This window comes from Bos indicus, chromosome 11 (genome assembly GCF_029378745.1).
Source record: "Bos indicus isolate NIAB-ARS_2022 breed Sahiwal x Tharparkar chromosome 11, NIAB-ARS_B.indTharparkar_mat_pri_1.0, whole genome shotgun sequence".
Taxonomy (NCBI): domain Eukaryota; kingdom Metazoa; phylum Chordata; class Mammalia; order Artiodactyla; family Bovidae; genus Bos; species Bos indicus.
In genome coordinates this window covers 46,683,875-46,703,092 of record NC_091770.1, presented here as the reverse complement: position 1 = coordinate 46,703,092, position 19,218 = coordinate 46,683,875, and the positions used below count along the sequence as shown (strand labels likewise).

The 19,218-nt window shown below is 49.7% G+C and overlaps 1 protein-coding gene across 8 annotated transcripts in view; it reads left to right on the top strand.

The window, feature by feature from the left end:
• The first annotated feature begins 1,659 nt into the window (after nucleotides 1-1,659).
• PAX8 (paired box 8) overlaps nucleotides 1,660-19,218 on the top strand; it is a 65,219-nt gene continuing 47,660 nt past the window's right edge. For all 8 annotated transcript variants that reach the window (XM_019970269.2, XM_019970264.2, XM_019970268.2 and 5 more), the window contains exons 1-2: nucleotides 1,660-1,750; nucleotides 2,093-2,199. In XM_019970269.2, the coding sequence (XP_019825828.2) occupies nucleotides 2,175-2,199 (25 nt within the window). In that variant the 5' untranslated portion in view covers nucleotides 1,660-1,750; nucleotides 2,093-2,174. The remainder of the gene's footprint in view (nucleotides 1,751-2,092; nucleotides 2,200-19,218) is intronic.

The following is a 19,218-nucleotide window of genomic DNA, read 5'->3' as shown; positions in this document are numbered from 1 at the left end:
TCCTCCTGGTAACCCACTGTCATCCCAGTCTGAGGGCGGGCTGTTCTCAGGTGTGCAGATGTGCAGATTAAGTTGTCATATTAAAATGAATTTTTTAAAACACAAACTCACAACTGGGACCTGAATGTTTCAATAACTTGCTGTTTTTGTCCTCTGAGAAATTTTTCTAAAAGCAGAGAGGGAGAAGGGGCTTTGTTTTGCTGAACAGGAGGAAAGCATTGGCAAGACTGAATACGTGCATTTTTAAGGTTATTGGTACCTGTCAGCCCCTCGGCCTGGACAGATCTTCTGAGGTTTGCAGAACTGTTTGGGTGAGGGCTTGTCAGGCTCACCCTGGATGGAGCACTGCCCTCCCCCAACCCCAGGCAGGAGGGGAGCTTGGGCGGACAGTCTCTGAGAGGCCTCCACACTCCACAGCTCCCCTACAGACAACAGGGCAGGCACCAGAGCAGCAAACTGGCCGAGGCAAGGCAGAGGGGTCTGTGGGACCTATACCCAGGTCCACTTTCATCCCGACACCCTTCTTTTCTCTCTCTCTCTAGGGTGAGAGTGGATTTAGGGGGAGGTCTGACTACAGAAGCAGAATATCTGAACATTGTGAAACCACAGAACAATCTTAAGTAACAATTTTCGAGAAGCACTTAAAACAATAAAGCACCAATTGTTTTTTGTTTCAAGTCACATGTAGGGGTGGAGGATCCATTTCAGGACATACATACTCTTTTTCTATTCATAGAATGATTCATTTCTGCTAAATCCAGAAAAAGCAAGGCTGGGCAGGAGGAGGAAATGGATTAACCTGAAAGCTTTTGTGGGGTGTGTGTGTGTGTGTGTGTGCGCGTGTGTGTGTGCTATTCAAACACGTGCACACACACTCCTGCATTACCCGTTTTCTCTGCCTCATCCCTTCCCTCTCACCCCAGTGGCTCTGGCCTCTGCATCCCAGAGCAGCCCTTCCCAGTTACAAGCATCACTCTCCCCCCAGCTGTAACCCTGAGTCCAGAGCAGGCCTGAGTGTGGGAGCACCCTGCTGGCGCTGTAGGACATTGGTTCACCCACACAGCCATCCCTGTATCTGCTTCCTCAACAGAAGAGGAGAGCAATGAAGGGGAGGAAGTTTTCGCCCCCACCAAGGGCTTCTCATTTCCACCCAGAGAGCCCTTCTTATCCAACCCTTCTTACCCCTGCTCCCCTGAGGCTGCTGATTCCTGCAGACAAGTCAAAGGTCAGCTCACCCTGTCCCTTTCTAACATACTTCCAGGTTGAGTTGTAATCTAGGCAATCTAGGCCCTCAACTAGGCCTGTCCTCTGAACTCTTCCCCCAAGTTCAAATTCCTCAGGGAGCAAGAAAGGTGGCGGGCTTCACTGGCCCCAGAGGTTCCCAGAGACCCCTGTCCTCAAGCTCTAAAGCCTCCATCGCACACTCCTCAGATCTTTCCAGGCCTGCTGAGTTAGGGCTCAGCTGCTTCTCTCTCCTCTCTCCACTGGAAACAGAAGCTCCAGCGAATGTTTCTAACTCCTGAGTCCACTCAGCCATGTCCCCCTTGCAAAATCCTCCCCTTCCCGCACCCAGCCAGCCAATCGGAGGCCTGCGAGCCTCTCCAGACCCATCTCTCCGGGCCCTGGCGGGATAAAACCGGTCGGCGATGCCGGGTGGATGGGAACAAACTTCGGAAGGAGGAGAGACACGGGGTCCAGGGCACCCTCGAGGGCGGACCCGGGCAGTGAGGGCCTGTGGCCGGCCGGCCAGGTATGCCGCCCAGGGGTTGGCTGAAAGCTGAGTGGGAGACAGGGGTGATTCGAGAAGGGAAAGGGTCCCAGGAAGCCCAGCAGCCTTTTCTCTCTCAAGTTAAACTGGATGAGGCTGGGGCAGCCGAGAGGAGGGCAGCGGGTTAGAGTTTGGCGCTGCCCAGCGGACCCCAACGCCGGCTCTTCCGGACGGGCGCATGGGTTAGGCCGGCCTGAGGTTGGCCACTCTTCGCCTGAAAATCCTGCGACCCCTGCCTGACGATGAAAGCCTTGGGGTAAGGCCTGGGGAGGAGGTCTAAGGCGGAGGGCCGGAGTCTCATACCCGTGCCCCGGGTCTGTGCAGGGCAGCGGCGTGGCGGCAGGCGCGGCGCGGACCTGCGTGAGGAAGCCCTGAGCCCTCGGCGGGCTGCGAGCGACTCTCCGGGATGCCTCACAACTCCATTAGATCCGGTAAGAACGCGGCGTGGCCGGGGACCCCCGGAGCCCCCGCGTCGCTGTGCGTCCGTGCGTGCGCTCGGGTCGGTGGGGCTCGCGGCTCACTGGACCCCTTGCGTGGGGGCGCAGCTGGGAACGCCTCGGGCCTGGCTCTCCGCAGCGGCCGCCTCGCCACTCTCTTGGGCCCTGAGGTCCCCCCTCGGCCCGGCGGAACCGACCTCCCCAGGCCTGGGTTTCTGCGGACCACCGTGAGGGGCGAGGAGCTCTCCGTGGGGTCAGAGGAGTGTCCTTCGTGTCCCATCCGCCTTTCGCCTGGCCCGTCAGAGTGGCCATCCTGCGCGCTCTCAGGCCCTACGCCGCGCCCCTGCTGGACTTGCAGCTCCCCTGCTCCCGACCTCTAAGCCCTCGTCCCCGGGTGCGCGCAGCTGTCTCCTGAGGCTCCCCGGGCGGGACCCTGAGCCCCGCGCACCTCTCCAGCCCACACGAGAGGAGCCCGCGGTCCGGGGCCCGGGAGCCGTGAGCGCACTGGAGGGCTATCGGACTCCTTGCTCAACACCGGTCAGAAGGGGACCCGCGTGCGGGGCATCCGGCCGGGCGAGGACTGAGCCCTCCGCGGGCCGAATCCCGCTCCCCACCGGCATCCGGGTCCACGGCCTTCAAAAGCGCTCGGGGTCCATAGCCGCGGCGCCGACTCTCCGCGACCTCCGGGCTAAGGTCGGGGTGGTCTGTGCCAGGAAGGAGCCGCAGGGCTGGGGCTGGTCGGCACAGTGGGCATGGCCCGCCGGGCGCTCAGCAAGTGTGGACAGCGAGCCGGAGTCACGGCCCGGCCCACGGTGATGGATGGAGCCGGGCCAGCCGCGGGGAAGGCGATTTATGGGGCCAGGGCGCAACGCTATCGATTTGGGCCGGTGGAGTGAAAGGAAATCAATATTTCAGATGAATTCTCGGCGAATATGAAGTCCCGCTCGGCAAGCGGGACATTTGTTATAATAAGGAGGGTCGCATCGGGCGCTGCGCGCGGCTGAGATCTCAATTTAGCCCAGAGCGCCGCGCTGCTCCGGGACTGGAGGCGGAGGATCCACCCGCACAGGCGCGGGGACCCGGGTGAACGCCCGAAGGTTTCTCTTTCGGGTTCGCTCCACCACCGGAGACTGAGTCAGCAGCACGCTCCCTCCCAATCCCGGTGCCCGGAGGTGAGCGAGGCCACCGCGGTCCTGGCCCCGCTCTGCGGGCGCCCGGCCTTCGGGGGAGCGGAGTGGAAATCTCACCAATGCTCCCGGGAGCGGCGGGGTCGGCGAGCCAGGAGACCCAGCGGAGCGCCTGGCTCTCCTTACTCAGCGCCCAGGCGTCACAAAAGCTCCTTGACCACTTTCTGGGACCAGGACCAGGTTTTGGTCTGTTAGTCTTTAGCCTAATGCGGGTATAACGACACACGTCACCCTCGCCTCGGAATCAGGACTGGTCTCCCAAGCCGAGCGCGCGGCGCGGCGTCAGGTGCCAGATCCCACGCCAGGCTGGTTCCTCAGCTTCTGCTCCGCTCCGGGTTTCTTTCTACCCAACCCTTAAGCCACCGCCGACCTTCCCCTGACCGCTCTGGCGATGATAAGAGTGGGTGCTCTCTCTCGGTCCTCGAATTTACAGTCCTGGACCAGACCTTTTCCTCTCTGTCGCTGCGTGAGAAATGACGATATCGCGGTCCCTCGGGTTGGCTGGATTTTGTTTTCACTACTGATTGTTATTACGGAAGCGCTCGTTAGAATACATGGAAATCAAGAGGGAAAGAAGAAAGGGCACAATTTATTTTTACTTTATTTTTAATCAGCCCCAAACCCAGATGAGGAGACCCTGCTTTTCCATTAGCTCGGAAGCAATCGCCCTTGGGTTTGGGGAGGGAGCGGTTTCGCCCCTATCGCAGGCGGGGCCTGGGACGGAAGTATATTCTCTGTCTAGAGGGGACTTCTTCAATCCTCTCCCCAAAACGAATAAAAAAAAAAATAAATCTGAGAGAGGGAGAAAGGCTTTCTCCTATAGTTTAATTTAATGCTAATGAAACAGAAGAAAATTGTTTAAAGCATAGCTCAAAAGATTCAAGGCTGTCCCCTGTTTCTTTTCCAAATCCTCTCTAGGTAAATCTGAGTGAGAGACCCTCCGTCTTTCTAATCACTTGACACCATTGTCTGTATTTAGAGCTAAATTCACAAGCTGAGCCCTCCAGTTTTTTATAAGCCCATTTCCCTCATTGGTCTTAGAGATTTCCTTCTTTCTCCCTTTCTGAGTTCATGGCTCTGCCTGGACTTTGCCTGGAGAAGCCTTCTTGAAGCTTTTCCCTGGAGCAAAATGGGGCGAAGGCGGCCGGCGGGACGTTTTCGCGGGAGCGAGGCCCAGCGCACCTTTTCAGATAAAACGAAACGCGCTGAGAAAAGTTTTGCGCGGCCTCTGCCGCCCCCGCCACTGCGGCTCACCCCCGGCTGATCTTGCTTCGCAGAGGGATCTTTAAAATTTCCTTTTTCCTCCCTACTGTTTTATTCTGAAGGGATGTGGAGAGCGAAGAGTGAATGAGTCTGATTTGCCGATGGTCAGCGATGGGATGAACGGTCCGTAAAATTTTTTTTGTAGCATCAAGGAACAGAGATCCTGAGCAAGAACTTTTCTTTAAAGAGTAAAAGATGCCACATAAGTATTAGAATGTAAACAGTACTACATGCGTGAGGAAGAGGGCTCAGTAAAAAAAAAAAAGCAAGCAGGTTGTTATTAAAAGTTATGCACAGTAACTTTTCAGAAATCCTCTTCCCCCAACTCCTGAAAATATATTATTCAAGAAGATGCGACTTTCCATTAAGGAAATAGCGTTTCTCTAACTTCCTTAGATCACAGATGGAAAGCCCCCCATACCCTCCTCTCGGTTTTAAAAAGGAGCAAAGGAAGCCAAGAAACTGTTTTCTTTCCAGGTTTCTTGCCTGGGTTGAAAATAAGGTCTAGGGATGAGAAAAGGTCTTGAGGAACATAAAGAGGTATTGGGGTTCCTCAATTCATCTTTGTTTGGAGATGGTCCATCCTCCAACCCTCCTCCATGCAAGTTAATTAGGAGATAATTTAGCTACCTTGTGAATTAGTTTTAAGATAAGTATCTTTTCAAGCTTTGTCACTTTAATTGCCCCACTGATTGATAAGAAGTAATTATTTCTAATTGACACTTTTTTGATGTCTATTGGAAGCATTTATTTGGGACATTTTCGGGGTGGAAGGAAAGTTAATTAATTTTATCAGTCTATACCCAAAAGGACTGTACCTAATTTTACTGAAGAGCACAAAGCAAGTGGAGGGAAAAAAAAATCAATCTCAGAAATTTAATTATTAAGAGATATTTTGGTTCAGAGGAGAGCACCTACCATTATAACTACATGTCAAAACTTTCTATTTACGGCCTCGAATCTTGAATTTTAATATGGCATGTGTTTTATGTGTATGCCTTTTCCCAGGAATATACATCCCTTTATATACTGACTTCATTTTGGAGGTTACTCAGCTTTGTAATTAATTTTTGTGAAAAGTAAGATCAAGGGAGTTCAGTACACTCAGAATAAATGGTATCATTTTTGTAAGAGCAAATTGTAAGAAAGATTTACTAACCGTCATCCTTGCTCTGTAATTATTGATAGAGTTGGGTATAAAGGTGAAACTTTACTTACAGTGACATGACTTTTCATACCTAAACCTCAAACCTTGGAGTAAACAGTTTAATCATTCACATCCCCTAGAATGTGTTCGTGTGAAAGAAAAAGAAGGGAGAGACTAAAGAGAAAAAGAAAGACACTGAAAGGAGACAATGAGGGAGGGGAGCCTAGAAGGGAAGAAGGTGATTGGAGAGGAAAAAGAAAGAACTCATTTCAGAAATGAAGGTGGCCAGGTACTTGGAAACTTTGCCATTCAGTATAAGGAAATCAAAATTCTACTTTAAAACACGTCCTTTTGAATATGATCTCAACCACAGTCCCTAACCCCTCACCATCACCAGAACCCCCACTTTTTCATGCATAAAAAGGCAGGATCTTTGGGGAGTGGCTGGTCTGAATTTGGGGTGTCTAGATACCAAAGTTTGGATTTGGTGCCCACGAAAAGGAAGCAAGAAAAGAGACATTGTGCTCTGGTGGCTTATAAAAAGATTTAAGTGTTGTTTATTTTTATTATTAAAGCTCCTGAGATCGTTCCTAGTTCTGAACCCACAATCTTTTCCGTGGATTGACTTGTGACTCACTGACATAGGAAAACATTTCCACATTAATCCAAAGTGGAGACAAATGCTCCCGGACACCCACACGTGCCTGAAATCAGAGCAGTTTCATCAGACAAGATACTGTCCTGTCAGGTTCTGTTCAGCCAGTGCCTGTTGCCATCATTTATGTTTAAAATCTTGTCTGCTTTTAATGATGTTTCTCCCAGATTACGTGGAGCGACAAGAATGAGGAAACATGTTAAATGAAAAGAAATTTAAAACTTACAAACAGCAGATAATATCGCATACCAACCTCACTATTAGTGAAACTGAAATAATGTATAAATAATGCAAAAAAAATCAGCAAGGGAGAGTTTAGTAATGGAAAATTCCCCTGCAATTAAATGAAAGAGTAATTTAGTGGAGATATGCCTGGATGAATTAGCATTTATTAATTGGTTCTCATAAAAACAATTTGTGTGTGTATGTTTGGGGGGAGAGTGTTTAAAGTATGGATTTTTCATGGGAAAAGTTCCTCAAATATTCATATCAAATTATGTAGCAATCACAGTCTATTTTGTGAAAAATTCCAGTTCTCTCACTGGCGAATTTCACCTGCACACAGAGAGAGTAGGGGTAAGGAAGAGAAACTCCTTGAGATCAAAAGAAGGAAGCGAGGTTCCTTTTTCTCTTGGGACATTTTCGGGCATGAAACCAGCTGGCAGAGCCGGCTCTGCTTGGGAACATCCAAACCGGGTCCTGAGAGGACTCCCAGGTGACCCATCTCCTTTGGGACATGACTAAGAAGCAGAGGAGGCTGCTCAGTGGCTCTGCCCACCGCAACCCCACCCCAGTCTGCTCCAGCATCCTCACCAGCTCAGGCAGGAACTGCAGTTTGTAATCTCAGCGAGGAGCTTGCTAGGGTTGACTGATGCGGGGATGTGTTTACTTTCTCTCGCCACAGTTGGTCTGTCTTCAGTTCTAAGCATTTTAAAGCTGCTCTATTTATCAATCCAAGAGGTACTGACTTCTCAGTTGCGCTGAGAAAGCTTTGAGCTCCGAGGTTCTGAGTACACAAAGAGATAAAAGACACAATTTCATTTAAGTGGGGGGAGATGATTTTAAAAGGAGGGGGGAGGGGAACGTGCCCCTCCCATTCCAGGCTACAGTTTGCTTTTGTTTTAGTTGAGATTGGGCGAAAGACTGTGTCTCAGCCCCCAGGAGCCTTCACTCCCTTCAGAGATACAATTTGGGGGTGTAAAGCTCCGTCAAAATAGAGGAGGATGCAGCCTCCCACTCAGAGCTCTTTGGTGGGGAGGATTCTTTCTAGAACACCTTGGCTCAGGTTCTTTTGGAGACGGAGTTAAAAAGACATTCTGCCTAGGAAGTAGGTTCGATGCCTGCTTCCAACAGAGGTGCTAGGTGTTTCTTTTTTGGAAGAAAGAGTATAGAAAGCACAGTCCAAAGGTCTCCTGGTTCCTGAAAACTTCACCCTCCCAAGGGAATCTCGGTTCCTCCAGTCCATGGTGAGTGACCCTAGGATAGAATTTCTGGATCACGGTGGAGTGGGCAGGAGCATCCACAATTCCTTATTTATCTGTGGTCTTAATTATATACTGGGTTGTCCCTGGTGGCTCAGTGGTAAAGAACCCACCTGTCAATGCAGGAAATCCAGCTTCGATTCCTGGGTCGGGAAGATCCCCTGGAGAGGGAAATGGCAACCCTCTCCAGTATTCCTGCCTGGAGAATCCCATGGACAGAGGAGCCTGGTGGGCTACAGTCCTTGGGATCGCAGAGTCGGACACGACTGAGCGACTAAACGTGTTGTGTTATGTTTAGTCACTGAGGTCCAGAGTCAGGGCTGACAAGTCTTTGGGGGTTTCTTAAAACCCCTCCAGACCCCTCCCTTGGTCAGGTGGGCCACATGAGCAAATGTCTCTTACCGGCACTATGGATCAGAAAAATCGTGGTAGAAAGGTTTCTGTTTTAAACCACCGTTGGTCACTGAGTATGGGCTTTACTTTGGGGCTTCTTCCCCACGAAGGACAAAGGGCCTGGGTACACACCAGTGTCTCCTTGCCGTGGCATGTCTCAGATCAAAGGGAGGAAAATTCAGGGATCCTCCAGTGACACGTGGGTCTTGTTTCTGTGTTAATGCTGGAGGATACTCCTGAGGTCCTGAATCCCATGGAAAATGCCAAGGATCATCAAGGCTCCGCACAGCCTGCCCACAGCCGCGGCAGCTCTGCCCATGCCTCATTCATATCCAAAGAAAGAGATGCACCACACAGTGCTGAGCACGTCGTGGCACTTAGTGAGCCCTTGGTAAATGCAAGTTCTGATTATTTTATCTCTGAGGGCTATTACAGGTGTGGAATTCTGCTGGGAGAGAGCATATCCATCATCTTGTTTAATTCTCAGGAGCCACCAGGCAGGTGTGTTACGGACATTTTTACAGAAGAGAGGAGCACTCGTGCTCAGTGAGGCTGATGTGTCTGCAACTCCCTTTCCACTGCCTTCTTTCTCGAAGTCCAGCTCATCAAAACTCCCCGAATCACTAGATGGCTTCACGCCTGCAACTCTATTGGGAACTTAGGCCAGCATCTTGGGTCAGGAGGCTCAAGGATTCTTACCAATAGAGACAGATAGAACCATCAGTCTGTTGGCTTGGTTTCCTTATCTCTGTCCCTAAAGCTCCAACTCAGTTAAAACAGACTATTCTCAGTCTTCCCATCTGCAAAATGGGGGCAGTGGTCCCTATCTGGATGTCCCTCCTGGAGGTCCTGTGAGGAGGAAGAAGATGGTCAGCCACTCAGGAAAAGCAGAGAGAGGGAGCTTTCTTTTAACACATCCCCTCCAGTGCTGTCATGTTTCCACCTGCATCAAAAAAAAAAAAAAAGCGGCTACCCACGAGAACCTCAGAGCTCCAGCGGTGCAATCTGTTAACGCACGGTACTTATACAGCAGTACATGCAGAGCAATGCCAAGGTTGTGAATTGAAGTCTCACCTAGAGCATGACCCTTTGGGCTTCCCAGGTGGCACTAGTGGTAAAGAATCTGCCTGCAATGCAGGAGACCCGGGTTTGATCCCTGAGTCAGGAAGATACCCTGGAGAAGGGAATGAGAACCCACTCCAGTATTCTTGCCTGGAGAATTCCAGGGACAGAGTAGCTTAGCGGGCTACAGTCCACGGACTTGCAAAGAGTCAGACACGACTGAATGACTAACACTCACACAAGTACCTCCATAAATTGTAGACCATCAAGGAACTTGCTCCCTTGGCATCTCCAAACCCCACTGGGCCTGCCTGCTTGGCTACATTTCAGAGACTAATAGATTAGTGGAAATGATGGACACAGGTTCAGAATTACTGGGAAGACCAAACCACAAAGTCAGGGATGGTTGCTGGGTGCCCTCTCCACGGGCAGCAAGTGGGGAGCCCCTAAGATACCAGATCTTATTTCCCTAAGTTTAGGTTCATTCCCTCTTCTGCTTCCTGAGGGTTCCTCTCACTCAAGAGTTCAAAATTAAGTCATCTGCTCCTTTGGAGCTTCAGCCAAGGTTCCACTTGTACCAGGAGCTGGAAAGGGAGTTGTTTTGTCCCTTTTTGCTGTGGAATGCAACTGCCCAGCTCCTGGCTGATTGCATTTCTCAGAAGCAGACCCATCTTTGATTTAAGCAGAGAAAGACATGGAGAGAGAAAACTACTTCTTCCCTCTCTTCCTTTTTTAAATTTTTATTGGAGTATAGTTGCTTGACAATGTTGTGTTCATTTCGGCTATACAGTCGGGTGAATCAGCCATACCTATCCATATATCCCCTCTTTTTTGGATTTCCTTCGCATTCAGGTCACCACAGAGCATTGAGTAGGGTTCCCTGTGCTATACAGTAAGTACTCATTAGTTATCTGTTTTATACATGGCAGTGTATATATGTCAATCGCAGATCTCCCAACTCATCCCACCCAGCCCTTTCCCCTTGGTTTCCATACGCTTGTTCTCTATGTCTGTGTCTCTATTTCTGCTTTGCAAATAAGATCATCTCTACCATTTTTCTAGATTCCACATGTGTGTGTTAATGTACAATATTTGTTTTTCTCTTTCTGACTTACTGTACTCTGTGTGACAGTCTTCTACGAATTGTGCCTTTTGCAGAGACATGGATGGACCCCCCCTTCCTTTCTAACTCTGTTCCTTTTTTCTCCTGTCCTCAGCTCCAGCACTCCTCCGTGTTCTCTTCTGCACTTGTTTCCCTAAGTGGCCTTGGAGTGACCTGAGTCGTTAGTGCTAATTAGTCCACTGGGATGTATTGTAGTGTCAGGCCCACATAGCAGAGTGGTCAGGAGCTGGTTGGGTGACGCATTTGAGGGACAAACAGCTTAATCTGCTGTCATAGTATGACTGCATGTTTGCACACACCCAGGGCCCACTGTGTGTGTTGCATTTTGATTCCTTAGCTTCTCTGAGAGAACTATTATTCCTCAGATCAATTCAGGGGCAGCTGTGAGGTGTCAAGAGGGCGAAGGACTTTTGAAGTCACGGTGAAGCCAGGTCCTGTGAATGAACGCCTCTCCATCTCTGTAGGCGGTTGGGGGTGCCTCCTCAGAGGCTTTGCCCGTGAGCCTGACCCTGCTGCTTTCTTGCTGTGTGATTTTAGGCAAGTCAGTTGTCTCCCTGGGGACGAGTTTCCTCTGTATAAAAGACGGGCATACTGCAGGATTTCTAGGAAACACTGAAAGTGAAACCAGTTTCCTCACCTGGCACATAGCAACTACTCAAGAATTTTCCCATTCCAATACATGGGTACCCGGGGAGAAGAGTCCCCCCAAATTCTCCAGGACAGATGCTCAAACATGACACTGTTTTAGCATTTCCTGTGAAACTCTCTGTGTGTAACTCGAAACCCTGTGTCAAAATTTTGCTCCAGTTAAGATTTAGGACAGGGCTTCCCTGGTGGCTCAGTGATAAAGAGTCACCTTCTAGTGCGGGAGACACAGGTTCGATCCCTAGTCCAGGAAGATCCCACATTCCACAGAGCAACTAAGCCCGTGTGCCTTAACTATTGAGCCTGCCTTGTAGAACCTGGGAGCTGAAACTACTGAGCCCACGTACCCGAGAGCCTGTGCTCTGCAAGAGGAGAAGCCCCAGCACCGCAACTGAAGAGTAGCTCCTGCTTGTCACAACTAGAGAAAAACCGGCGCAGCAATGAAGAGCCAGCACAGCCAGAAATAATAAAAATAAATTAAGGGGAAAAAAAAGATTTAGGACAGACATGTTAATATTCTACTTGGACAAAATCATAGACCTTCAGTCTAGGGGTGTTGGATTAAATGAAAGGATTCATGAAAAATGCTGACTCAGAGGCCTGTGGCTATGATCAGCTGCTACCCCAATCCACTCTGAAAAATAAGTCCTTGTTTCCTTTTACCAGAAAACCCAATCATCGGGGAAGCAGCAGGTTCACGATAGAATGGGCTGTCTGTGGACTTTATATTGGCATCCAGAACATTCTAGGGTTTTGGTAGAATTGGCCTTAGAAAAAGGATGAACTAGAGTGAGCGTGCATCTGTGATGTGTGTGTAGCTGAGATAGGACCAAAGGGAGATGTGCTTTGAGTGCGTGTGTGCACGCTCAGTTGCTTCAGTTCTGTCCAACTCTGCGAATCCGTGAACTGTAGCCCGCCAGGCTCCTCTGTCCAGGCAAGAATAGTGAAGTGGGTTGCCATGCCCTCCTCAGGGGGATTTTCCTGACCCAGATAGAACCCACATCTCCTGCATACCTTGAGTCCTGATTCCTAATTGATCCAGAACCATACGTTAAAAAAAAAAAAAAGAATCCATGAATCTTCTGTTTTCTTTCTCCTTGTCTCCAGCCCCACCCCTACCTTCTGTCTGATATTTTCCTACTTTGTGTAATAGTAATCCAGCTTTGGCACCATAGCAAACCCTGGTTGACATTTAAAAGTCTGGAATTAGCTAAGCAAGATATTTCTGACTCCAGCTCTGTTGTGCTCTTTCTCTTGAACCTGAGATTGTTCTTGATGACTGTCAAAGTGGAGATGGCAGGAATGGGGTGATTTCCTGACAAGTCCTTGGGGCAGCTGGCTGTGACTTCCAATTGGAGGAAGAGGCTGGGGGAGGGAAGATGTTGGGGCAGGAGAGGCACTGAGGTCAAGCTGGAATCTGAAGGTCAGAACTTTCATCCAATTTCACAAGCCCTTGTGGATGCTACCTGCCACATGCAAAGCATCATGCCGTTGCTGGTGGCACCCAGTGCCAGGGTAGTCCAGGCAAATGACAGGGGTGAGAGGCACCATCTCGGGGCAGGGAGCTAAAGTCTTGTGATTCCCTGTCAAAGGGGTCAAACACACAGTACCAGGGCTGAAAATAATCAGACAAAACAATTCAGTGTCTGGACGAGAATTGCAAACTAAGAACCCAAGCAGTGGGAGCACCAAAGGTCATTTATCGCCAATAGCCACCCCAGCACAATCATGTGGTTGCTGATAACAGATAAACCTCATCTGGCCTTCTGGAGTCTGATTGATCTCTGGAGAAGTCACTGTTCAAGAAAGGCAGCATGTGAGGCTGTGTTGCATCAGTCAACTCCATGACGGTCTACACTGGGGCTCTGTGTGCCTGGCCAGCTTGTAGCAAAATGTTGCAGAATTGTAGGTGCAAACAGCGTGGACCAGATCAGAACTTTGCTGGACACATCTAATGCTTAACCCCCGTGTGTTCAGAGATTTGCAGATTTTATGAGACATCTCCCTTTGGGCAGAGTGACAAGACCTGGGTCCTTCCAGTCCCTGTGTTCTCTGGTGATATGAAAGTGAAAGTGTCAGTCGCTCAGTTGTGTCCGACTCTTTGCAACCCCATGGACTGTAGCCCACCAGGCTCCTCTGACCATGAAATTTTCCAGGTAAGAATACTGGAGTGGGTAAGCCATTCCTTTCTCCAGAGAATCTTCCCAACCCAGAGATGGAACCGGGGTCTCCTGCATCACCAGATATGATAACACCCCAGAGATCCCACAAGCCGCTCATCTCCTGCTGGCCTCAGAGTTGTCTGGATGGTGCCCCAACTGGAACAGACATGCTCTGGGTCTTGGGGTTCACCCTCTTGTTGAGTGTCACCCTCTCTAGAGTCTTCCTGGAGCCACACAGTTGCCACCGATTGCTTCATCACAGTTGCTTTCCTCGGAGTCTGACTGGTCGGCTTGGCTGGAAGGTGTCCATCTCCCCAGGAAAGCTTAGGCAGGAGCGTGGTGAGCCCCTGCCTACGCTGCTCTCTGTCCCCACCTCCCGGGAAGTCACTCACTGTCCTACCGTGTACACACGATTGCACACAGCCTTCTATTGTTTACAGACTGTTTTCTGTGTGTTCATCAGTCTGCCCTGCATAGAGGCCTGGGAACCACTTTACCCTGGATGTTTTGTGTGTGTGTGTTAGTCACTCAGTTGTGTCTAACTCTTTGTGACTCCATGGACTGTAGTCTGCCAGATCCTCTGTCCATGGGATTCTCTAGGCAAGAATACTGGAATGGATTGTCATTCCCTTCTCCAGAGAATCTTCCCAACCCAGAGATCAAACCCAGGTCTCCTGTAATGCAGGCAGATTCTTTACTGTCTGAGCCACCAGGGAAGCCCCTTCCCTCTGGATGGAGGTGGCCAAAGATACGGGTCCTTGGAGGCTCAGCACATGTGGTCTGAATCCCCTTTCAGACCGTGGGCACCTGTGTGACCTCAGGAGCCCCTCACCAGTGAAGCAGACCCATGATTCCTGCCTCAGTGGGCAGCTGGGGGGCCTGCTGGACCTCACATCCATGATACATACATCTCAGCCATCCTCAACCCATGCTGCTCAAATGTCACCTCTCCCTAGAGCCTTCCACGGTTCCTCTCCTTCTCCCCAACACCTTTAGTACCTTATTTTTATGGCAGGTTTCGCAGCCTACTTTGTATAAGAATGTCTGTTTCTATACCTCTCTCCTTCTAGACTTGAGGATGGCATGTCACAGAAGCCTTGTAGGTTCTGTTCCATCAAACTGGCTACCTAGACCAGAGTTGTTCAAGGCCAGGAGGGTGAGGCCCTGTTGCCCCATTTTACCGACAAGGAAACTGAGGTCAGACAACTATGCCATGTCCCAGATGACATAGGTTAGTGGCAGAGGAATGGCTCCATGTCTATAACTGGGACTCTCATGATATGGTGCTCCCTTTTGAAGGGTGGCATGGGGTAGAGTGAAGGCTGACCCAGGGGAATGAGAAGAAGGGGCCCCCTAGTTTCTGACTGGATGGGCAAAGCCCAGTGACAGCTGCCAAGACAGACACAAGTGCACACATATATACTCATACTCACACCCACATGTATGCACACGCATACACATGTTCCCATACACACCAATGTACAGAGACTCACACATACAGACACATCACACAACCAAGGCTGAGACTAGAGTGAGTCACCAAAGCATGCAAAGTGCAAAATTTAAGGAGGCCCCACTCTTGGGCTCGTTAAAGGACAGAATCAGCCCTGAGAGCAAGTGCCTTCTTAAATTCTGTACCCTGGATTCCTGGCTGTCATCACCCTGGTCCACAGTCTATGATACACACACCTACCCAGTTATACCTACACTCTTACACACATGGGTGACAAGTACTCTCACATTCATGCATGCATACAAGACTCACCCTTTCATACACATAAACACATGTGTGTGCACAGAACACTTTCCTTGGTTTGGGAGTGATAAAAATGACGGCCAAAGAAATCTCTGCTGTCAGAGACCCCAAGAGACGTGGTTGTGAAATTACGGGAGCAATTGATGAGAGCTGACTGAGTGCATGATTCTAGACACAGTGAAGAAAGTGAGGTTCCAAGAGGTCCAGGGAGCCTGCAGTATGTTGAGCATCAATTCTGGTCAGTCTAGCCTGCAGTTACTGACTTGTAAACTCCATGTTCTTGAAATCTGTGGTTTGAAGTCTGAGCAGAGAAACTCTACTGTCCAGTCATGACCTCTGCCAGCCCCCCCACACAACTTAGATTATGGGACATCTGTGGCTGTGGAGCCCTGCAGAGACCTTGTTTTCAAATAAGACCCAAGGGCAGTCAGTCATTGGCACAGGTTGATTGTCTGGCCAGCGTCAGAGCTGCTGGAAATACTCAGGCTCTGGGGTTCATGGTGACTCTGCCCAAGTGGGGAAAGGGTTACCAAGATTGTGAGCAACAGCAGCAGGACTTGGACTTGCCTGTTCAAGAATCTGACCTCTTGCTTCCCCAAGGATGACAACATGGAAGACAGCTGGCGGAAGACTGTCCCTGGTGGGCTCCTCGGCTCAGACAGCGAGAATGTCCTTGCTCAGAATCCCTGGGAGCCCCGCCCTGGAACCTTAGGAACACACATGCCCTGTGCATTAAACTAGCAGGTGCAACGTGAGCGGGAACCACAGTCTCGTGGACGCACAGCACCACACCATGCTTGTTGCAGCACCACAGGAACCCGTCATTACAAACAATGTGGTACATCGGAAATATTTCATGCATTTGATCAACAAACATTTGTATAACTTCCATAAATCAGTGATTCTCAAACAATGTTTCCCTGTGGAGTGGGCAGAGGTACCCACTTGTGGATATGATGAGCAATGAGTAATGGTGGCAGGAAAAACTACAATTATGGATAAAATACCTTTGAGTTAAAGGAGTATTTTTTTTCCTCTCTAGTGGCCACTGTTCATGGAAGGAAAGTTATGACCAACCCAGATAGCATATTCAAAAGCAGAGACATTACTTTGCCAACAAAGGTTCATCTAGTCAAGGCTATGGTTTTTCTTGTGGTCATGTTTGGATGTGAGAGTTGGACTGTGAAGAAGGCTGAGCGCTGAAGAATTGATTCTTTTGAACTGTGGTGTTGGAGAAGACTCTTGAGAGTCCCTTGGACTGCAAGGAGATCCAACCAGTCCATTCTGAAGGAGATCATCAGCCCTGGGATTTCTTTGGAAGGAATGATGCTAAAGCTGAAACTCCAGTACTTTGGCCACCTCATGTGAAGAGTTGACTCACTGGAAAAGACTCTGATGCTGGGAGGGATTGGGGGCAGGAGGAGAAGGGGATGACAGAGGATGAGATGGTTAGATGGCATCACTGACTCAATGGACGTGAGTCTGAGTGAACTCCGGGAGTTGGTGATGGACAGGGAGGCCTGGCGTGCTGCGATTCATGGGGTCGCAAAGAGTCGGACAGGACTGAGCGACTGATCTGATCTGATCTGAGTGGCCACTACCTCACACTTTTCTTAAGTCCTAGGAGTTGATTTAGCATGTATGTGTACTTAGTCACTCAAGTCTTGTCTGACTCTGCGACCTCATGGACTTAGCCTGCCAGGCTCCTCTGTCCATAGGATTTCCCAGGCAAGAGTACTGGAGTGGGTTGCTATTTACTTCTCTAGGGGATCTTCCTGACACAGGGATTGAGCCCATGTCTCCTGCATTGGCAGGCAGGTTCTCTACTACCTGGGAAGCCAGGAGTTGATTTAGCAGCATGTTCTAATTTCGCTAGGTTGAGTTAGCTGTGGTGTTCCTGGGAGAACACTGTGTGGGACCCTCCAGATGCCCATCCCTCGGGAACAGCTGAGGTCAATATGAGACTGGTGTTGTCTGACATCCACATAGTGACCCCAATTCTGTGAAATGATGAGGTCCCCATGCCTGTGTCAGAAAGCATCCTGAGCACATCAATGGGGAATTTACATTGCCACCATCTAAAGAAAAGATGTGCCCCTTCCTCTCATCTTTACTTTCCCTTAGAAACCCCCTTCTTTCCAGGTACTTGGTATAATATAGCACGTATGTATCAGTCATTTAAGGAACCCAGTCACTCTGTGGACCATAAGGACATACACAGAAAAGGCAGGCTACTGGATTGGGGTCTCCTGGCACTCAGCTGCCTGCGTCTGTTCGCCCATCACACCTTGAGCAGTTGCTCCTTTGTCTCATTCTCAGCTTCCCTTGCATACACCTAGAGCCGTGTCACCTTCGCTCAAGATTTTCTCTGAAGATCCTGTCACCTCTGACCTTTCCATCCCAGTCACCTGTCTTAGTCAACCTGGGCTTTGATGTCAAAATGCCACAGACTATGTGGCTTAAACAACAGACATCTATTTCTCAAGCTCTAGAGGCTGGAAGTCTAGGGGGAAGTGCCAGCATGGTCAGGTTCTGATAAGGGCGCTCTTCCCAGTTTGCAGATGGCTGCCTTCTTGCTGTGTCTTCGTATGGGTTTTCCTCAGTGCAGGAGACTGAAGAGAGAGAGTTCTGGTGTCTCTTCCTCCTCTTACAAGGGCACTAATCCCATAATGAGCCATCCACCCTCACAACTTCTTCTGATCTTAATCATCTTCCAGAAGCCTCCACCTAAAAATATTATATTAGGGGTTAGGTCATCAACATATGAATTTGGATGGGCACAAACATTCAGCCCATGACACCAGCCATAGAAATCATGATATATTTTTCTTCCTTTCGGATGCACGGACCACTTTGTCCCCCCTCCAGAGGTGCTTCTGTTCCCTGCCCTCTACTCCTATGACACACCTGTCTCTGCTCCTCCTGGCCTCTTTCACTTCTAAGTGGGTCTCCCTGTGGATGCTGTGCCTGCATCACTCCAGGTTTTATTGTAGCTTCTAAGGGTGGATCTGTAGTCCCTTCGTCTCTGACTCTGACTCCCTGGCAAGCCTGTACCTGCCGGGCAGTGCCTGGCACATGTGTCTCACCTCACCCCCACCAATTATGCTCAGTTACTCCCAGTTCTTATGATGTGCTCTCCCCAAACATACATTCCCAGCCACAGAAGCCTAGAGTTCTCACTCCTGTCTCAAAGGGCATCATTACTCTAATATTCAGCTCAGTAAGTAAACATCCACTGAGTCCTTCAGTATGGCAGGCATGGAGTTTAGCTATGGGATTACAGGGCTCAAGAACCATGCTTCTGCATTTATGCTGACATTCTAGAGAGGAAAGCAAACTGGACTTTTAGCCACAGCATGGAGAGAGAGTGAGGGTTTCAGTCCAGAGAGGCACAAAATGCTGAGCTAGGAGATGGTGGCATGCTGGGCTGTGAGTGGATGGCGGGTGGGAGCCTTTCCTGACACAGGGGCAGAAATCCACCAGGGACTCAGGAGGGACCAGTGGGAGCAGAGATGTGATGTCCTAGGAGTGTGGGCAGGTTCCAGGACTCGGGGTCAGCCCTGCCCATAGCAGACAGCAATGGCAAGACAGGTGGGTTCAGACAGACGGTGTGGGGCTTGGACCAGAGGGGCCAGATGAAGGAGTTCACTCTAACCCTGCCATCACCAAGCCTGAGTCAAGTGCACTCAATATGCATGGGGGGTGGGGAGCTTTTCACTTGTGCATAGAAACTGCCATCCTCCGCTAGCTGGACTTCACATTTCTCTTGTTGCTGATTTCCAAATTCCTTTTAGTTCTCTTGTTAGAGCCACATACCCACTTACTCTGTCTTCTTTGGGCTTTGTGGTATTTTTATTAAGTGGAACAGCTTGGCAATGGTCTGTGATCACTAGATGATTCACATTATCAAAACGTTCTGGTTTTCCTCCTTTTCCAGTCCTGTTACAGAGAATCTGAGTCTGGTGATTTTCCAAATTCATCTTCGAGTCCTGCTAACTCTTCTTTTGCATCCAGTCATTAACAGGCATTTGTGGGCAAACCACTGGTGAACAATCCGAGAAGCTTTGATCTCACCCCTCTGACCCTATTTCCCACTATTTCCGTATGCAAACTCATGTTTCAGCCAACTAGCCTTTGTT